Source organism: Cebus imitator, unplaced genomic scaffold (genome assembly GCF_001604975.1).
Source record: "Cebus imitator isolate Cc_AM_T3 unplaced genomic scaffold, Cebus_imitator-1.0 Scaffold392, whole genome shotgun sequence".
Classification (NCBI taxonomy): Eukaryota; Metazoa; Chordata; class Mammalia; order Primates; family Cebidae; genus Cebus; species Cebus imitator.
In genome coordinates, this window is record NW_016107707.1 from 1,538,082 (window position 1) to 1,558,129 (window position 20,048).

The 20,048-nt window shown below is 45.7% G+C and overlaps 1 protein-coding gene across 3 annotated transcripts in view; it reads right to left on the reverse strand.

Moving 5' to 3' along the window:
• OCA2 (OCA2 melanosomal transmembrane protein) overlaps positions 1-20,048 on the reverse strand; it is a 218,243-nt gene that overhangs the window by 181,599 nt on the left and 16,596 nt on the right. For all 3 annotated transcript variants that reach the window (XM_037731346.1, XM_017508501.2, XM_037731347.1), the window contains exons 2-3: positions 6,596-6,694; positions 2,425-2,610 (exon numbers count right to left, since the gene is read on the reverse strand). In XM_037731346.1, the coding sequence (XP_037587274.1) occupies positions 2,425-2,610; positions 6,596-6,694 (285 nt within the window). The remainder of the gene's footprint in view (positions 1-2,424; positions 2,611-6,595; positions 6,695-20,048) is intronic.

A 20,048-nucleotide genomic window follows, 5' to 3' on the forward strand; every position in this document is an offset into this window, starting at 1 on the left:
AGTAAACGGAATGCCTTGTCTCTTTGATTCATATTTACCATTTATTTTCCCCTACGTTTTCTGAAAGGTAGAAATACAGATTTGACCATCAAATGTAAAAACAAATAATTTAAGAAAGAAATTGCTATGCCATTACCGGTTGTATTAGCAGATCTTAAGAATTCCTTAGGCAGTAACTTAATACAAGCTACATACTCAGCCCCCACTGAGGACTGCCAAAGGCATTCCAGCCCCTCAACATTACCCACTTCTTAACCGTGATCCCCTGGGCCCTACATGAACCTGGGTCTGGCCTGCATTCTGCTGCCTTTCCATCCCACCAATGTCCTTGCTGCTCCCAGACGAGACCACAAGGCGTTTGCCCTGCTGGGGTACCCCTGACTGCAGTCCACCCATCATGCCCGTCTCTGCTCACTCAGCAGCCAGACCCGGCTCCCCCAGTCTAGGGCGTACTCTCTCACCGGCTGCCCCATGAGGGCAGGCACTAGATCGTGTTTGCTCTGTCCGCACTCGTGGAAGGATGCTTGTACACAGACCATGCTTGAGTGTGAGTAGAATGAACTAAGAAACTCTATGTTGGAACATCTTTTTAATACTCTCCTCAGTTAAATTTCATCTGTCTTTGAATCTGATCCTTTAAAAATGGTAAAATCTTGTTTTGCATTCTCTTAGATTTAATGAATTTGATGAATAATCAGTTCACGCTTCCAAATTATGATTCAACAGCTCCTAAATAGGAATCGAAATGACATTTCTTTTTAGAGCATGAAACATTGAGCTATTCTAAATACAAATTTTTTTCTACATAACTGACATCTGCAGCAGAGCTGACAACCCCAAATGAAAGGTTTTTTACAAGCTTCTTCACTGATCACGCATGGTACTTTTTAGACATGTTATAAAGAATGGCACTAACGTCCTTTAGTTCAGTGGCAAGCTCAAAGGCAAATATCCCATGAATCATAGAAGATAAAGCAAGTACTGAATGCAAACGTCTCAAATGTACTTGAGTCTATCCACGTTGTAGGGCGGCTGAGGACACGGCATACTCGGGAGTGGTTGCCCAGCCAGCTGGGAAAAGGCGTGAACAGTGTCAGGCTTGCCGTCTTGTTGACCCAACGGACACGATTTCACCCAACTCACAAAATCTCACAGCGGATTCACTGGCCAAACGTTTATTGCACCAAGGGCCCCTTCTCATCATGAGGCAGCTCTGGGCGCCTGAGAGGCACGCTGGGGCGAAGCTCCACGTCAAGCAGCGGTGGGGGGGTCTAGGGCGGACTCCCTGCCCCTCGGCCTGGCTCACAGTGCGGCCTTGGGCAGAAGCCTTGCCCTCCTGGAGGCGCCCTCCGTGTCCCTCCCAGGACTGTGGGAACACGCACGGGGCGGCGGGTCCCCGCGCCCCACAGGGAGTCGGAGGCGGCCCCCAAACAACCGCGCGCATCTTCAGAAGAGGCTGGTCCCCCCCACACGGCCACGGCGCCCCGGCATTTGATGACCGAGCGGCGCCTTCTCACTTCCCTGGGGCTTCCGCACAGAACCTTAGTGCAGCCCGTGGGAGGTCCCGGCGAGGGCGCCTCGCCGCCACACCAGGCCCTGCCCGGGCGCGCCGCGACTTCGGGGCGGAGCAGAACGGAAGCCCCCGGTCCTGGCTCCCAAACCTTGTTGGGAGATGATGCCTTCCAACACGTGCCTCTCAAATGAAAGTGCCACGGGGGAACCCAGCGGGTAAACAGCCTGGTACTGAGACCGCCATTGCCCACGCCCGCCCGCGGCCTCCCACGCATGCGCGTCCCACTCGCACGGCCGTTCCGTACGCATGCGCATCCCCACCCATTCCTCCTGTACGCATGCGCATCCCGCATCCCGCACACACGCATGCGCACCACCCATTCTCTCTAGGCAGCGCTGCTTCTTGGAGCACGTGCCCAGGACAAATGCTTACACCTTAATAGTTTTCCAAAGGGACTGCAACTTCTAAAACGTTTTGAGCCTTAACAAGGCTTCCAGGGCCCACAGCGCAGGAGGGAACTGCACCCTTCAGGCTGCACACTGAGCCAGACCCACTCCTTCCTCAATAACTAGGAAGGTGTATCAAATTCGAAAACGCCGGGGACCCCTGAAGCAGACAGATGCTATTTGCAAACCCCTGACCATGAAGACCCTAGCCACAGAAGCAGGAAGGAGAGGACTGTACAATATCAGTCATTCAGGTTTGTCCTCTCAGGCGCTGCACGATTTGCAGGCCGCCTTCAATGTCTCCCTAGGCCTGGTAAAAACAAATCACCTTGGAGGAAAAGTGCAGCCTGGCCAGATGAGGCAAAGCTCATCCTCGTCTTCACCCTGCAGGTTTGAGGAGGGAGGGGGACGCAGGACCTGATGTGCGGCCACCGCTGCCAGGCTGGGCACCCCAGGTCCGCCTACCTCAGCTTGGAAAGACGGAGTCGGATGTGCAAGCTGTCCAGAAGGTCCCCCTTCTCGGAGGAGGCAGATGCAGACAGACCAGACACCTCCCTGCTCAGCAGGTATCTTCGCTCCCAATCGGCAGAGCTGTCCTCCCAAGACTCTTCGGAGATGAACTCGGGATGGTAAACGGGCATGCGCGGTGACCTGGGAAGCAAGAGAGGTCTGGTTGTTTCTCCTGAAATAGTAACGTCTGCAAAACAAGCTTTCCTTTCCTCTGAGACCTGACGTGTGAAATGCCACTGAATCAACCCTGGTCTTTCAAAGGACCACAGACTATGGCGTTCTCATGCTGGTGGGAATGGGCCTTTTGTGGCTTCACAGAACACTTACCTCAAAGGAAATTTTCTGGAGTCACTAAAGTCTTCAAAATGAATTGTGAGCCCTCAAGAAACCAGCTTTTTCTGAGTTTGGGACTTTCCAAGAAAGCTGTTTCTGGCTCAGACCAGTTCCTGCTGATTTCAGTGTTTGCTTTCTCATTGTATGGGGTCCAGCAGCCAATACCTAGATCTGTGAGACCTGCCCAGGGTGAACGGTGCCAGTGTTTCCTACCCTGTGTAGATAGATCTCTTTCTGCAGTGGAGCAGCATGGGAGGTGGCCTCCCTGGCTTCCCACACAACATCCACAGGAGCATGAGCAGGAAGAAGGAACATTAGTACCTGACTAGACAGGCCAAGAATGGGGCCAGTACCTAGAGGGATGACTCAAGTGGAATCATAAACTTTTCTCAGAATTACTTGAGAATACATCCATTTACTTCTGGGATTTTTGTTTTTGTTTTGTTTTGTCTTGTTTTTTGAGACAGAGTCTTGTCACCCAGGGTGGAGTGCAGTGGCGTGATTTCAGCTCACTGCAACCTCTGCCTCCCAGGTTCAAGTAATTCTCCTACCTCAGCCTCCCCAGTAGCTGGGATGACAGGCACGTGCTACCACGCCCAACTAATGTTTGTATTTTTAGTAGAGACAGGGTTTCATCATGTTGACCAGGCTGGTCGTGAACTCCTGATCTCAAGTAATCTGACCACCTTGGCCTCCCAATGTGCTGGGATTAGAGGCATGAGCCACTGTACAGAGCCTCCAATTAATTTCAGTTGAATCCCTGACCTTCTGATCAATTCCTTCATAACAGATGCACTTGACTCTTAAAAGGTAGTAGCAAAAGCCAGAATTTTCATGTATCACATGGAATATTCATGAGACCACAATAATGACATTAGCAACAGATGTGTTCTGTGATACACTGGAACGGAGCCATATCAATGGGGCATTGTGATTCTCCTGAACACATGACTGCTTTAGCAGTGGTTCACAAGGAAAAAATGTTATTCATAAGGAGATGCCAATTAAGCCATGTATAACCAATGTGTAACAAGGTAACACATGACTGAAAATAGTTGATAATACTTTCTATCAATTTTGTGACTGGAAAATGCTCAGGTGCGTGAGAAATAATATCACTTTCTAACTGCTGAAAATACAACTGTAACAACATTGGAAGCAAAAACTGAACCAAAATTGGAACCTTTTCCTATAAGTAGAAAGAGAAAAACAAGTTACTGTCACTGCCTTCTAGAGCAGTGTTGTGCAACAGAGCTTCCTGTGGTGATAGCCGTGTTCGCTGCCCTGTCCAAAATGCGGGGTAACTGGAAGTGTGGCCAGTGCTACTGAAGTAGTGAATTTTTAATTTTAATTTAAATAACCATCCCTGAAGAGTGGCTACCGTCAGTGCAGATACAGGGCATGCTCTGACCTTTGTACCACACATTCCTTCTCTCAACACCCTTAAAAGAACACTTCTGAAAAGGTGTAAATCAATGGATATTATCCTAATAAGCATTTGATCAAACTAAAACTGCAACAAAATAAAGTTGATAAAAGTAAAGCATGAAAAACACATTCCTACCACCAATACCTTAATTAGCTTCATGCAAAAAGAGAAAAGGAAAAGTTTTGTAAGCAAAGCCGACCCATGTTCTGCTCCCTTGAAGTGGTTTTTGTGACATGAGGCCCAGCTCTGCCTCCCAGGGCATGCCAGGACAAATGCTTACACATTAATGGTTTTCCAGTTAACTTCAAGTTCTTAAATGTCACAGTCCTGCACAATTTACCAAGTAATTCAAGAGAAAGCATTAAGGGAATAGCTGTGTAGAGTCTTTGTCTTAAAAGTTATTGATTAGGAGCAATGGAGGAGAATTAAGTTATCCCCCAGTACAGAAGCTGGAAGCAGCTGGGTCAGTGGGAATGCCTCAGCTTACAATCCTTATCCATCCAGTCACTGAGGGGCGGGTGGCAGGGACTGTACTGGGTACCAGGATGGACGATGAAGAGGGCACAGGCTGGCTGACATAACCATAGACAGCACAAGGACTAGGTTGTAAGTAAGGGCATGTAGTGTTTGAGAGCGTAGGAGCAGCACTGGTGGGTGGGACAGAGACTACTAAGGGCTCTCAAGGGAAGCGATATTTGAATCCCTTGACAGGAATAGTACTGACTGCCCTGGAGAGCCAGGGAGGGAAGGAGTTTCCTCTAGTCAAGGGCTTTGTGTGAACAAATCACCCCTGCACTGAGAAGTGATAAATCCAGATATCTGCAGCCCATCCAAATCCTGCGAGCCGGAGTATTTGGAGGCTGAGGACAGGAACGCATGTGGCATGCAAAGCCCCCTAAAGTGTGAAGCCCTCCGCTCCCCTCCCTGGCTGCAGACTGGGCTCGGGAGAAAGGAGGCAGCTCCTCAGAGGCTCAGAGGTGAGTGAGGGAGACACAGCAGCCATGCTGTGCAAATAGGGGATTCAAAATCAAAGCTGTTGGAAGTTTACATTATTTTGAGTCTTAAAAGAATGTGATTATGGAACGAGTCACATAAGAGTCAGCTGTGGCCTTTTTTTCTCTGATTCTATATTAGCCTTTTTCCTTACCTACATTGTTTTATAAAATGTTGTAAAAGACTAACAGGCACCAGAGAAGACCCCTTTCCTCTTCACTGTTGCTCTTCATTGATAGATTAACTTCCTTCTTCTCTCACACAAAGACCTCATGACTATCATATTGTCTAACATGGAATGTCAAATAGACTCTTTTAAATTGGGGAGAAAGCTGTAATTTATACACCAGCCTTGTATGAAAATGTGGTCCTTCTACATTTCTCTGTTTTCTGCCTATATTAATAAGAATTAGACCTTATCTTTTCAGCTTTGGAGCACTGATCCCATTTCTTTGGATTCTGTGTTTCCCAAATGGCTATCCTCAACTTTGTGCTTGAATAAATGATTTTAAACTGGGTTCTGATACTTTTGATCAGATTGATAGTGACAATTTTTACTGGACATGTTTAGGCTCTGCCAGATCTTGACAATTTGTTGTAGTAGATGTTTATTATTCCAGTGGTTATATTCTGTGGGTATTAATGTCACCAGGTTTGTGATGTGCAAGGAGCCAGGAAACATGGAGCAGGTGGCTCAGGCTTGTGGCAGTTTGCTTGCAGAAAGAAGAGAAGATGAGGCCGCAGGCCTGGCCCATGGCCGTTCATCCCAGAAGGAAGCATCTGTAACTTACCCTCCGGGTCAGCTCTGCTCAGGCAATTCCAGAACCACCTTGATTTGTGCCCAAAAAGGACCTGCAAGTTTGCGGGAAATTGAGTTTTCTTGTGAAAAAAATATACAGGGTTTCTCAACTTCATCACTACTGACATTTGCGCTGGACAATTCTTTGCGGTGGGGGCTGTCCTGTGCGTTGCAGAATGTTTGGCAGCATCCCTGACCTCTGCCCTTAGATGCCAGAAGCACCTCAGCCCTCAGCCCTCAGCGTGACAACCAAAAATGTCTCCAGGCAATTCCAACCATGCCCTAGCTGAGAAACCACAGCCTGGTCAAATGGCCCGTCAGAGTTTCGTGCATGCATGAGTGTGCATGTGTGCTATGCAATCACTGCAGGGTTATGCTCAAGGCCGTCTGGAAATTAATACCCACAGAATATAACCACTGGAATCAAGAACATCTACTACAATAAATTGTCAAGATCTGGCAGAGGTTAAACACGTCCAGTAAAAGTTCGCATCTCAAGAAGTTCTCCAGCATACGTGCCAAGAACGAGGCGCAGACACGCTTACTTTCATATGAGGGGGGACATATCTCACCCTTTCTCCTGTAAGGAGCTCCCCAGCAAAGGAGTGTTTTCAGTAAAGCAGGGATCTTTAGACCTGGCGCTGGACATCTGGAGCAAAGGAGAGTGAGACCTGAAAGAGACAGGGAAGGAAACGGAATCACCAACACAGAAATAATGAATGTGTTCCCAGCACTTGGGCGCTAGATTCAAGAATGTGCCCAAGATTCTGTGGTAAATCTTACAAGGAAATTTGCCTAAGGGTCAGTCTGAATTGTAAAAGGCTAAAGTTTTTAGAAGAGACCATTAGAAACAACTCTCCTCCCCAACTCAACTGAAAATGTAAAGCAGAAACTCACACAGGAGACCAGACACTGTGGGATGACACTTTTAGACTCACTTTTGCATTGGCAGAAGATTCAGGCCACCTTTGCTATTTCATGCACAGCTTCTCATCAAGAAAAACATTCAGAGTCTGGTTGGCCCTTTCATAGGCAAAAAAATGTCTATTTCCTAAAATCACAAGAAATTCACATTTAAATACCCTAATGGCTTCCACTGGAAGACCAATCAGCAGAAGTCAGGACCCAGGGACTGGAATAAGACAATAACCAGAATCGCAAGAAGGAAGCTCTGCAAGGACGGCAGCCACACCTGAAGCAAAGCAAAGGTTCACACTAGGCAGGATGGTCCTCCACCACACTGGCCTGCCCGCCACATGGAAGGACCACCATACATGCATCATCCAGATCAGGAGCTTGATGAAAGGGAAGCAACTGCACAGGCATATATGGTCACCCTCATTAAAGGACACATGATGTTAAAGACAGCCAGATTCCATGAGAAGCCGCAGGAACGATTTTCGTTCCTGATCACTGGGAAGATGTCATTTTATGTGCAGGTGCATTGCCTGTTTTAAAGGGTCCCCGGACAGGTAGAGATGCTATCGATGCTATGAAACATTCGCCTGCAGAAATGACAGTCATTCTTTCCGATCACAAATGTACAACAAAGGAAGAAATTTTAAGAAAAATATTTTTGCTTGCTTCTTTCTCATTCAAGAATTCACCGGTGACACAGACAATAGGACTCCTGTGCATGAGTAAACCTGGGCCCTGAGTGCCGTCTAACACCAGCACCACATCTCTGAGAAGTCAGAAAAGGAGTCTGTCTGGGGCCGGGGAGTATCCTCTGGGCGTCATCTCTAGGCAGCCCTGGGTCACTTCCCATGGAGAACACAGGTGACTGAGGACTCTCCTCAGAGGCTCAGCAGCCAGCAGAGGGCCGCGTGGCAGGAGACGGGGTTATAACGTAGGTGTCTCAGCTTTGGTAATGAAAGTAGAGAGGTGAAAGAATCTCTCTGCCCAAGAGATTTAATAATTTGCATGCTTTTAGCTGCTCGAACTGGCTTACAATTGACATCCTCCCACCCGTTTCCCATAACTATAAATCTGAAACCGTAACTCCTTAGGTACATTTAGATAAATGTCACAGTGAGTGGACGAAACAACCAGATGTTTTCTGATGCTCCCGGGGGTGGTCTGGGAGAACCGAGTGTTATGGAGATGGTGACCTCCCTCGCATTATTTTCTCAGTCATACAATGTAGATTAAAAGAAAACAAGGCCAACCATGGTGGTTCAAACTTGTAATCCCAGCACTTTGGGAGGTCAAGGTGGGAGGATCGATTAAGGTCAGGAGTTCAAGATCAGCCTGGGAACACAAGACCCCATCTCTATGGAAAATAAAAATAATAAAAAAATGATCAGGCATAGTGGTATGCACTTGTACTCCTAGCTACTTGGAAGACTGAGGCAGAAGAATCACTGGAGCCCTGGAGTTCAAGGCTGCAGTGAGCTATGGTAGAACCACTGCACTCCGGCCGGGAGGAGACCCTCTTGCTTTAAAAAAGAAACAAAACCCTTGCTTTTGTTACATTAACTAAGGAGATGTAAATGAAAAACATAAAGATAGATTGTGGATGTTGATTCACTGAGGTTCATTAGACCGTGAGTTCCTTAAGAATGGCTGCCGTGTTGATTTCATCTTGTTTTCTTTGGTACTCTTAGTGGTATCCAGTTCAAAGTAGGTTCTTAATAAATACTCCATAATGAGCTAGCCACAGTGGCTCACACCTGTAATCTCAGCACTTTGGGAGGCCAAGGCAGGTGGATTGCCTGAGCCTAGGAGTTCACAACCAGCCTGGGCAACATGGAAAAACCCTGTCTCTAAAAAATTCAAAAATTAGCCAGGTATGGCGGTGCACGCCTACAGTCCCAGCTACTGGGAAGGCTGGTAAAGGACTGCTTGAGCCTGAGAGGTCAAACCTTCAGTGAGCTGAGATTGTGCTACTGTACTCCAGCCTGGGCAACAAAGCAAGACCCTGCCTCAAAAATAATACATACATACATACTTCATAATGAATAGGTTAAAACCCAGTAACCATAGCTTATTTGCATGAGATTGGTTTTTTAACTCAAATAAAACAAGTTTTCTAAGTCATTAAATCAACAATGTTTGTAGACTCAGTATTGACCTCTGAGGAGAGGACAGTGCTCAGGAGAGTGGAGGCCCATGGGGTCTCAAAGCAGCACCACACTGTACAATGTGGCGGACTCACCTTCTGGCCACTAAGAAGGAAAAGCAGAAATGGGGAAAAATCCAAAGTCCATTTTATCTTCTCTGTGATGCCATATCTGGCTGATTTTTATTCCTGTTTAATATTTACATTTATCTACTTTGTGTACACAAAGTATTATATAATTGTAGTTAAGCATATAGGTAATCGTTTCTGAGCTTTTTTATGTAATCATATTTCTAAAAATCCAAAAATAAAATGAGTTGCACCAGGAAATTTCCTAAAGAGACTTTGGGCTATTCCAGTTTAAACTGAATACCATACAGATACCATCTTCAATGTTCCAAATCCATTCCTCTCTGCAAATAGGGGAAGCATCAAGGAGGACTTGGGGTCCTATTGCCTGGCAGAATCCCTAGCCTGTGACTCAGAGAGCTCACAGCTCACATGTAGAGAAGATTCAGGATTACCCAAAAACATTTTCCAGAGGCTGGAAATAAAAATGGCATTCCACAATTTTTTTTCTCCTTTTGACTTCAATAAGGTAGAAAAGATTGATGAGATCTATATTATTCCTGACTTTTCCTCTTCTGAAAAAAGAAATCCCATTGACATTTTTCTGACTTTGCTCTAAGACTGGGCACTGTCTAGTTTTATGAATTTCCACATTGTCTGATTTCCCCTATGTCTCAACAAACTCTGTATATACATTTGCAAAATCCATATGTGCCTATACATTTATAAGCAGGTGATACTTATGTTAAAGGAAATTATAGAAGATGACACATAAAACAACTGCAACTGTACATAATTCTATAATTCAGAGACACCCAATGTTAACATTTAGATAATTTCCTTTCAGTGTTTTTTTCCTACATATAAATGAATATTTTTAGGTCAGATCACACGTATGCATGCAGAGACACACATTCACACATACGCATATTCACATACACAGAGACACATAGTCACACATACACGTATTCACATACACAGAGACACACAGTCACACATACACGTATTCACATACACAGAGACACAGTCACACATACGTGTATTCACATACACAGAGACACATAGTCACACATACACGTATTCACATACACAGAGACACATTGTCACACATACGTGTATTCACATACACAGAGACATTCACACACATGCATATTCGCATACAGAGACACACATACACATACACCCATTAGCATACAGAGACACACACTCACACATATGCACATTCACATACATAGACACACATTCACACATACGCATATTCACATACACAGAGACACACACTCACACATACGCGTATTTACATACACAGAGACACATAGTCACACATACGCCTATTCACATACACAGAGACACACATACACATACACCCATTAGCATACAGAGACACACACTCACACATACGCACATTCACATACACAGAGACACACATTCACACATACGTGTATTCACATACACAGAGACACACACACATACGCACATTCACATACACAGAGACACACGTTCACACATACATGCATTCACATACAGAGACACATTCACACATACATGCATTCACATACACAGAGACACACATTCACACACATACACGCATTCACATACACAGAGACACACATCACACACATGTGTATTCACATACACAAATTAATTTGTCTTCTAATTGTTCAACTCAGCTATCTCATTAGCATTTCTCAGGTTATTAAATCGTAGCGATTCTTCTACAACGTAATTTTAATGTCAGCCATTATATTCCATTACATGGATCATCAAATTAAGCCTGACCATCTGTCTGTTGATGGAAATTTAGGGGATTTCTGGTTTTTTACCTAGATAAACAACAAACTCTATGTGAGTCCTAGTGGATAAGTCTTTGAGTGTGCCTTCAATTATTTTCTTAGGATAGGTTCCTAGAAGCGAGGTCACTGGATCAAGAAGTTTCCTGGTGCCCATGGTCCTCTTGCGGGAGGAGAGCCTATCCCCATTGCGCCACGTCTCAGTTACAGGCAGGAACAAATCCTTATCCCCACCAGCCCCAGGTATTAGACATGTTTAAAATCCTCAGGCCGTAAGTTTTAAACAACCAGAATTGATGGGTCTGAGTCACGCCCACTGTTGTCAAGAACCCTTGCTACCGTGACTATTAACAAGACAGGTTCATGCCAGACTGTGAGATGGAAACAGGTTCTTGCCCACGCCTCTGCCTCTTCTGCCCTCTTCTTCAACAGTTTCCTCATCCCTCAATCCTTTAGTTCTTTCTAGATCAAAACACGTAACAGTCCTACGATGCTTATATCATCACATTGAGAAATACGGAGCTAAAAATGTTGAATACATTGAGTACCTAATACATTAACACTGCCAAGAGAATTTACATTTTTAAGGGCCAGAAAAGAGACAACGGTGAGTAGAAACGACAGCTTGGGGAGGTGGGGACCGGGGTACAGGGGTGGAGGGAAAGGTTTTCCCTGAGTCTTAGGCCCTGTACCACGTAGGCACCATTTATGCAGCCATGGCTGAGGTCACTTCTGCTTGACAAGGTGCTACAGAGCCAGTAACAAGGAAGCAAAGTGCTTTCACTACCTCACCCGTGCCAGGGCCTCCGAGGGATGCCCTGCCCAAGTCATCTGCAGGCTCTCTCCCAGGCACCACTCAGGAAGGCCACAGAGCAGGCAGGAAGGATGAAGTGGCCTTCCTGCCACTTCAGGACTACAGACAGAAGGCAGGTGGCAGACGGCATTGGCCATGCAGAGCCCTGTGGAAGAACTGCTTGGAGTGAGACCAACATAAATCAAGCAGAAGTCAGAGGGCAGGAAGGCAGCTGGTCCCTCTACGCCCAGGCCAGGAGGTGTGTAATGGGAGGGATCTCAATGGTTGGTGCCACTGGAGATCAGCTGTGGGAAAACCAAGCTGAGCAATGAGGCCTTCCCTGTAACAGAGCCTGTGCTGCAGTGACCAGGAGGGGTCCCTCGTGGGAAGTATCTCCCAGGGCAAGAGACGCTGCAGACAGCAGAGCAGGGGTGAGGCCTTCCACTTAAGGCCCTTCACTCTCTTTGCCCTAATTACCTGACAGTATCTCTGAAGTGTCCTGCAGAGAAAAGGCCTTGTCCCCACCATATAATTACCAGGATTTTATCTGATGAGTATCACGAACAACCATGGTCATTTAAGTGAGTACATTCTGTGTCAGGCTCCTGCTGAACCTACCACCTTTGTTATCTCATTTAGCCCTCATGATAACCCTGAAGGTGGATAATATGATCCCCATTTTAGAAGGAACGAATGCGACTCCGAGAAGTCAGGCCCAGGATAGGCTCCCAGCTGCTGAGGGCGGGGCCAACATGTGTCCAGCACCCAATGTCCTCTCCCAGCCCCTCCCTCCCACCAGGAGGCAACACGCCCCAGCCCGAGGACTGTGCCAGGCAGGGCACTCTCTGTGCAGATGTACCCTGCATGGCGCAGCAGTCACGGGAAGCCACAGTGAGCCAGCACAGCACAGCCCCGCTGCCGCCCCTGGGCCCAGCAGGCTGACCTGCAAGGTTTCACCTTCTCTCTTTCTCTTTCTCTACCTGCTCCCTTCTCTCTTTCTCTCTCCCTATGTCCTCTCTTCTCTCTTCTCCTCTCTTTCTCTGCCTCTCCTCCTCTCCCTCTCTCCGACAGGGACTCTTGTTTGTGGCCTGTTTTCATCCTGGCTTCACTGAAGCAAGCTACCTTTCCAGGAGGAAGAAGCAAACTGGCAGGCAGTGGTGAAGCTACGCTGACCCAAAAGCAACCACACTGAACAGCCAAGCATATTTCCCATGGGCAGAAAGCAGATCTGAGGAAGGAACATGAGTGGGGAAGCTGCCGGATCTCATGGGAGGTTTTTCAGGACGCTTGGAAGGAGACTGTGACTCCTCTCCCATGTACAGGCAGCGTCTCTGGGAGTCTGGCATCATTCTGTAAAAGCAAGGTCAGCCCTTCAGTGCAATGTCACGCAGAAAGAAAACAGCACAAAGATCAGCACAGCTTTGTGTAGCGGCCCTATGCACACATTTAGTACTTCAAGTCCACGTCGGGAGATAGAGTCACAGAACAGGAAGAGTACAGACTCATAGATTGCTGGGGAAAGAGATGGTAGGTAAAGATGCACAACAGGCTGGAGTGTGGCTGGGAAGATGGCTACATACAAACAGCGCCTTCTGGACGGGTGCAGTGGCTCACGCCTGTAATCCCAGCACTTTGGGAGGCCAAGGTGGGCAGATCACTTGAGAGCAGGAGCTTGAGATCAGCCTGACCAACATGGCGAAACCCTGTATCTACTAAAAATGCAAAAATTAGCTGGGCGTGGTGGCACACACCTGTGGTCCCAGCTACTCGGGAGGCTGAGGCAGGAGAATCACTTGAACCGGGGAGGGAAAGGTTGCAGTGAGCCGAGATTGCGCCACTGCACCCCAGCCTGGGCAGCAGAGTGCGACTCTGTCCCTAAATAAATAAATAAATATTTTTCTTTCTAAAACTTAAGGGACTTGGAAGGAAAGTGGATATTCACTGGAATATTACAGTTTCAAATGAATTGACAAAGCAAGATGCCCTGTACATGATCTATTAATAGTGGTGGAAAGGGGAATTAAAAGAATGTAGTGTTTACCAGTGAATAGTCCTTCCACTTTTTCTCCCTGCCAAAATAATAAACTTTTATTTGTTTATACTCCAATTGGAAAATAGGTTTGAGTTGATGTTAGCCTTTGTTTGAACAACTAGTTTCATTACAGATGGTGCAGATTAATATTTTTAAAAGAATGTTGGCAGACTGTTTTAAAAATGCTTCTAGAGAATCTGTAAGGACAATTAACACAAGAAATATTGAGTAGAAAGGGACATTACTAATTGGCAAAAAGCATAATCATCGTCCCCAAAGCCTGGGGAAGTATTCACTGAGAAATATTGACAGGAGCAATTTCAGGACTATTGGATGTAAGAACATCACGTGTATTTAAGGTCTAATTTGAATGGTCCTTTCACCTAAGGAAAGTAGAGTGAACAACCAGCTAGTGGGCCCAGTGGCATGGTTTTTGAGGCTTACAGTTCAGTGGAGAGAGGGGAAAACGGGAGGGTGGAGCCTGAGCCCAGGGAGACACAGGAAGCCGACATCTCGGAAGCCAGACGTGCATGGCCGTTTCTATCCAGCTTGCCCTGAAAGCTGATCACTCAATAAATGTCCAAAAATCACAATAAAGATGATTGGTGCCCATTTTTTCTGAGGCTTACATGCAGAAAATTCCATCCTTGGGCTCAAGTAATTCCTCAGACATAAGGATACAATCCTTCCTTTTCAAAGCAAATGGACGGAACATGAAAGACTCCTGTTTGGAGAACCACTGCAGTGTAATTAAGCAACTTTTCAAATCTCAGCCCAATGAGCAAAGAAATCAGTACTGGAATGATTGTTTTCAGTCAGAAAAAACCCGAGGGAAGAAATCAGACCACTGTTCACTCCAGTTAGCTGGAAAGCTGCAAAATTAATTATTCACATTAGATGGGCTTGTGACTGGGCTGGTTATTGAAGAGATAAATCATTTTTATTGCACAGAACACAGAAGTATACTCCTTCCAAAACAAACTGGATGGGCTATGCTTTTCAAGGAAGAAAGATAAGATTCTTCAATTTCATGAGTGGGGTGCAGGCCTTGAGTTAAAAGCTGTATCTTTTCCTAATAGCCACACTTTCACAGAAAGACCGATGAATGCTTGAGTTCTGGGAAGGAAAACATTCAACAGGAACATACGTGGGCAGACAGCACCTCCATATGTTACTGTATGAAGCCTGAGGTTATTCCATGTTGCCAGAGTAGACCGCACTCTGAAAGACCATTTTACAACTTTTGTTAACATTTTCATATTATATATGTGCGTGCGGACAACTTGCTCAGCAGCGATACCCCACATAAAAAAGGGGAAGCATGTTTTTTGAAAAATTATTCTAACCAATCACTAACTTGAAATCAGTGAAACATTCAAGGGCATTCTCTGAAATGACAGTAGGTGGCAAAGCATGCATGAAGCGGTGGCAGACTGTCCCTACCCCACGTTCCTACGAAGACTCTGCCAGTGACACACATACATTTTTCCCACACTCTTCTGCGAAAGCCTGGCCTTCCTGGGTACTTGTCCCGGAGATTCTTGCCCCAGCGGCCTGGCGTGCACGGCCTGGAGACTCGCCCGTGAATATGGACAGCACGTTTCTCTGCAGATTGCTGTTCTCCCTGCCATGTGCTACGGGCATCTGAACAAGTCACGGCTTCACAGGATTTTCTATTTGTTCTATCAGTTAATGAGAAGAGGGTGTTGAAATCTCCAACTATGATTCTTTCTTGTGCTCTATCAGCTTTTGCTTCATGTATTTTGAAACTCTGTTACTGAGTCCATAAACACTATGAATTATGTCCTGATCAACTGACCACTGTATCATTACGGCATGGCCTTCTTTGTCCCTAATAATATTCTTTGCTCCAAAACCTACCTTTTCTGATATTAATACAGACATCCTATTTTTCTTTGGACAGTATCAGTTTTAGCATTCTATGTCTTTTTTCTTCTTTTTGTATTTAATGTATCCATGCTTTTATACTTAGAACGGGCTCCTTTATAGGTAGCACATAGTTTGACTTTGATTTTTTTCCCAATATGACAATGTCTACTTTATAATCGAGATAATTAGTCCATTCACATATAATGTGATAAGCAATATATTTAGGTTTAAATCTACCATCCTGATACTTGTTTTCTATTTGTCAATATGTTCCTTCTTCCCTTCTGCCTTAGTTTGCATTAGTTGTTTTGTATGCTTCCATTTTATCTTTTTGTTGGCTTATGAGTTATCACTACATTATTCTAGGTATTTTTTAGGGTTTGCAGTATACATCTTTAACTTTAAATGACAGTATACCCATTGCTATAAGCATACAACAGGAAGATCTACATGTGTGCACACACACAGTAGATAACACTGTACCTCTGTGGTACCTCGTGGTTCACATACAGGACGAGTGTGCTTCCATTTCTCTCTTCTCAGCCTTTGTGTCATTGCTGTCACACTTTTACATGTGATATGAGACACACAGTGCATTTTGATTATTTTACTTCAATGGCAAATTACCTTTGAACGATAAGAAGAAATGTGGAGCTTTACAAAGCTGTCAACGTTTCCGTACCCTCCATTCCCTTCGGCAGACCCGTCTTCCTCCGATGGAGCTGGAGCTCACGCACCCCGTGCCTGGCTGGACCTCACACTCACCGCGGCCACAGTTAAAGCAACATATCAGGGCCACTTGGCTACGTAGTTACTTCCCAGCACAGCACCCCGCACATAGCCCAGAAAATGCCAGAGCTACTCAAGTTCAGGCTTCAGTATTTTACAGAGAAATCCAGCATTTCTCTCCAACAAATACTTCTTAGTTATCTGTCACAGTTTCCTCCACACTCACATACATCAGTCTCTAAAACAGGGGTTGTGCTGTAATCACTCTTAAGAGACCTAAACTATCCCGGTGGCATCAGGTTAGGTGATACTGAATATTCATACCAAGACCCCCAGCCTTGAGAACTGGCCCTTCCTCCAACACAGAACAGCAGCTGTTTAGCAGGGCAGCTGCTTGGTGTGGACTTGCCGCTATGAAACGGCTTCCAGGTCAGGGGCCACATGTCCCACTCCTTCCATTTCAGGGGCCACAGAACCAAGCCACAGGCAGTGGTGGGAGGAGGACACGATGGACGGCACTAAAGGCTCCCTCTTCCTGTTCACACACTCTCTGCCCCACACTCCAGGTGAACTTTACCAGCAGTGCTGTCTTGGAAGCTATTCTACCAGTCAGCATACCAGAAGGAAATGGGAGCTCAGTAAGTCGAACAATTCAAAGAGAATTCAATAAAGGGAAAATCTGCAAAAACGTAGGCAGAGTGTAGGGAAAACAGGCACGCAGTATTACGCGGTTCGGGACACGTGCAGTAACAGCAGCTCTGTCACCACCCCTGGCCTGAAGGGGATAAAGGGAGAAGGCAGTTTTCAGAACGCAGAAGACAAGAGTCTCACAGAAGGGCCATTCTGAGATGCAAGGAGGTCTCTTGCTGAGGATACATCAGCCACAAGGGTCTCTCTGAGAGGATAGGAGAGGGAGGACTGAAGAAATCGGAAGCCCAGTCACATCAGGCTCCATCTCCTGCCATGTTCCCATAGGCTGAACTCAGCCAGAAGCCACCAGGGAGCTCTAGGAAATCCCTGGAGGTCAGTCTCCCAGGGCAGAGGGCAGAAGGGGAACCGAGCACGTGTCGACAACCACAGGACAGGGCATCTGCCGTCCTGTTCTGAGTGATGGCCACAGCACTGCCCACACACTGCCAAGCGGACTTCGTGCATACAAGCAAGAAATGAACTGATACTGTGTTGGCAATTTAGGGTTATTCCTCCTACAGAGGCTGTGCCTTTTCACACAGGGTAGGCAGCAGCAAGCCTGGCTTGACTCTCACTTCAAATCGACATGCCTGAAAATGAATGTTTTCCTAAAAGTCACCTGCTCAAGATTTCCCTCTTGTCATCCTCTTTGAAAACTTTGGGATCCTAGAATTATTGGAAGCAGCTCCAGATCTGGACTCCACCCTTCGAGGAAATTTGCCGCACATGCTCCCCTGCCTGAGCATCCCCCTCTTTGGTCAGGCCCTGACACATGCCCTGGCCTATGTCCCAGGCCATCTCACAAGCTTCAGACTCCCCAAAACACCCTTCTCACCTCATTCTCTCTCACCATCACCTATACCAGTGGTTTCCAAAAATAAGCCCACAGTCAAATCACCTAAGGAATTTACTTCAAAGACCATTTCCTAGGATCCTTCTCCAGAGTTTCTGCCTCAGAAGAGTGTGTGGCTCAAAGAGCTATATTTGTAACACCTGGGAGATACTGAGATACTACCACACCGTGAGAAACACTGGCCCAGAGGATGGATTTGGACCTCTCCAGCCTGGCATGAGTGTCTGTCCATGGCGCCATCCTTCGAACATTGTCAACTTCATGTCCAATAGAAAAACTCCAGGGAAATGTGGTCTGGGCTTCTTCCCCCGCTGGTTACATCTTCCTGGCATCTTTCATCTGAAGCATAAGGTCTCTGGGAGTAGGGTAAAAAATTACCCAGAAAGCCGGCAATAGAAGAGAACTTCCTCAACATGACGGTAAAAAACCAAAGACTGTCCTCTAAGGTCAGGAACAAATCCAGGACGCCTGCTTTCACTATTGCCGATTCACCATTGTACTGGGAGTTCAGGCCAGAGTAATTAGATGAGAAAGGAAATAAAAGACATCCAGATGGGAAAGGAAGAAGTAAAAATATCTCCATTTGCAGACATGATCCCATGAACCTATATGTAGAACATCCCAAAGAATCCACAGGAAAGCTACTGAGCTAATAAATTAATTCATCAAGTTGCAAATACAGCTATCAATGCAAAATATTTGTTGTGTTGCTATACATCAGCAATGAACTAACTGAAAAAGGGAAATAAGAAAACAATTCCATTTACAATAGCATCCAAAAGAACAAAATAGCTAAAAATAAATTTAATCAAAGAGTTAAAGACATGTACACTAAAAACTGTAAAACATAACTGAAAGAAATTAAAGAAGACCTTAATAAATTAAAATATATCCTATGTTCATGGATAAGAAGACTTAATACCATTAAGATGTGGCCAGGCGCCGTGGCTCAAGCCTGTAATCCCAGCACTTTGGGAGGCCGAGGCGGGTGGATCACAAGGTCAAGAGATCAAGACCATCCTGGTCAACATGGTGAAACCCCGTCTCTACTAAAAATACAAAACATTAGCTGGGCATGGTGGCGCGTGCCTGTAATCCCAGCTACTCAGGAGGCTGAGGCAGGAGAATTGCCTGAACCCAGGAGGCGGAGGTTGCGGTGAGCCGAGATCGCGCCATTGCACTCCAGCCTGGGTAACAAGAGCGAAACTCCGTCTCAAAAAAAAAAAATATATATATATATATCATTAAGATGTTAATACTACCCAAAGTGATTCCATGCAATGCCTATCAAAATTCCAAAAAAAAATGTCAAAGCTGGTCCTCAAATTCATATGGAACTTCAAGGGGCTCTGAACAGCCAAAACAATCTTGACAAAGAACAAGTTTCCGGTACTAACATTTTGAAATATCAAAACTCACTACAGGGCTACAGTAGTCAAAATCATGTGACACTGTCATAAGGACAGACATATAGACCAACGGAATACAAACGAAAGTCCAGAAATAAACTCATACATCTTACGGCCAACCAGTTTTATGGCAAGGGTGCAAAGACCATTCAACAGAGAATAAATAGTCTCTTCAACAAATGGTGCTGGATAACTAGATTTCCACATGCAAAAGAATAAAGTTAGACCCCTACCTCATATCCTATAAAACAATTGACTCAAAATAGATCATTTATTTTTAAAATAAAACCATAGAATTCTTAGACAAAGACAAACCACGACTTTGGATTTGGCAAATGGCTCCTTAGCTATGACACCAAAAGCCCAAGCAACAACGGAAAAAAATGGAGAAATTGAGCTTCATCAAAACTAAAATCCTTTGTGCTTCAAAAGACATTTCAGCGCCAGGCATGGTGGTTCATGATCCTAGGACTTTGGGAGGCTAAGGCGGAAAGATTGCTTGGTGGCAGGAGTTGGAGAGCAGCCTGGGCAATGTGGTGAAACCGTCTCTACCCAAAATACAATAATTAGGCAGACATGATGGCTGTGGTCTCAGCTATTCAGAAGGCTGAGGTAGGGGATGGCCTGAACCCAGGAGGCAGAGATGGCAGTGAACCCTGATGCCACCACTGCACTCAAGCCTGGGTGACAGAGCAACAGCCTGTCTAAA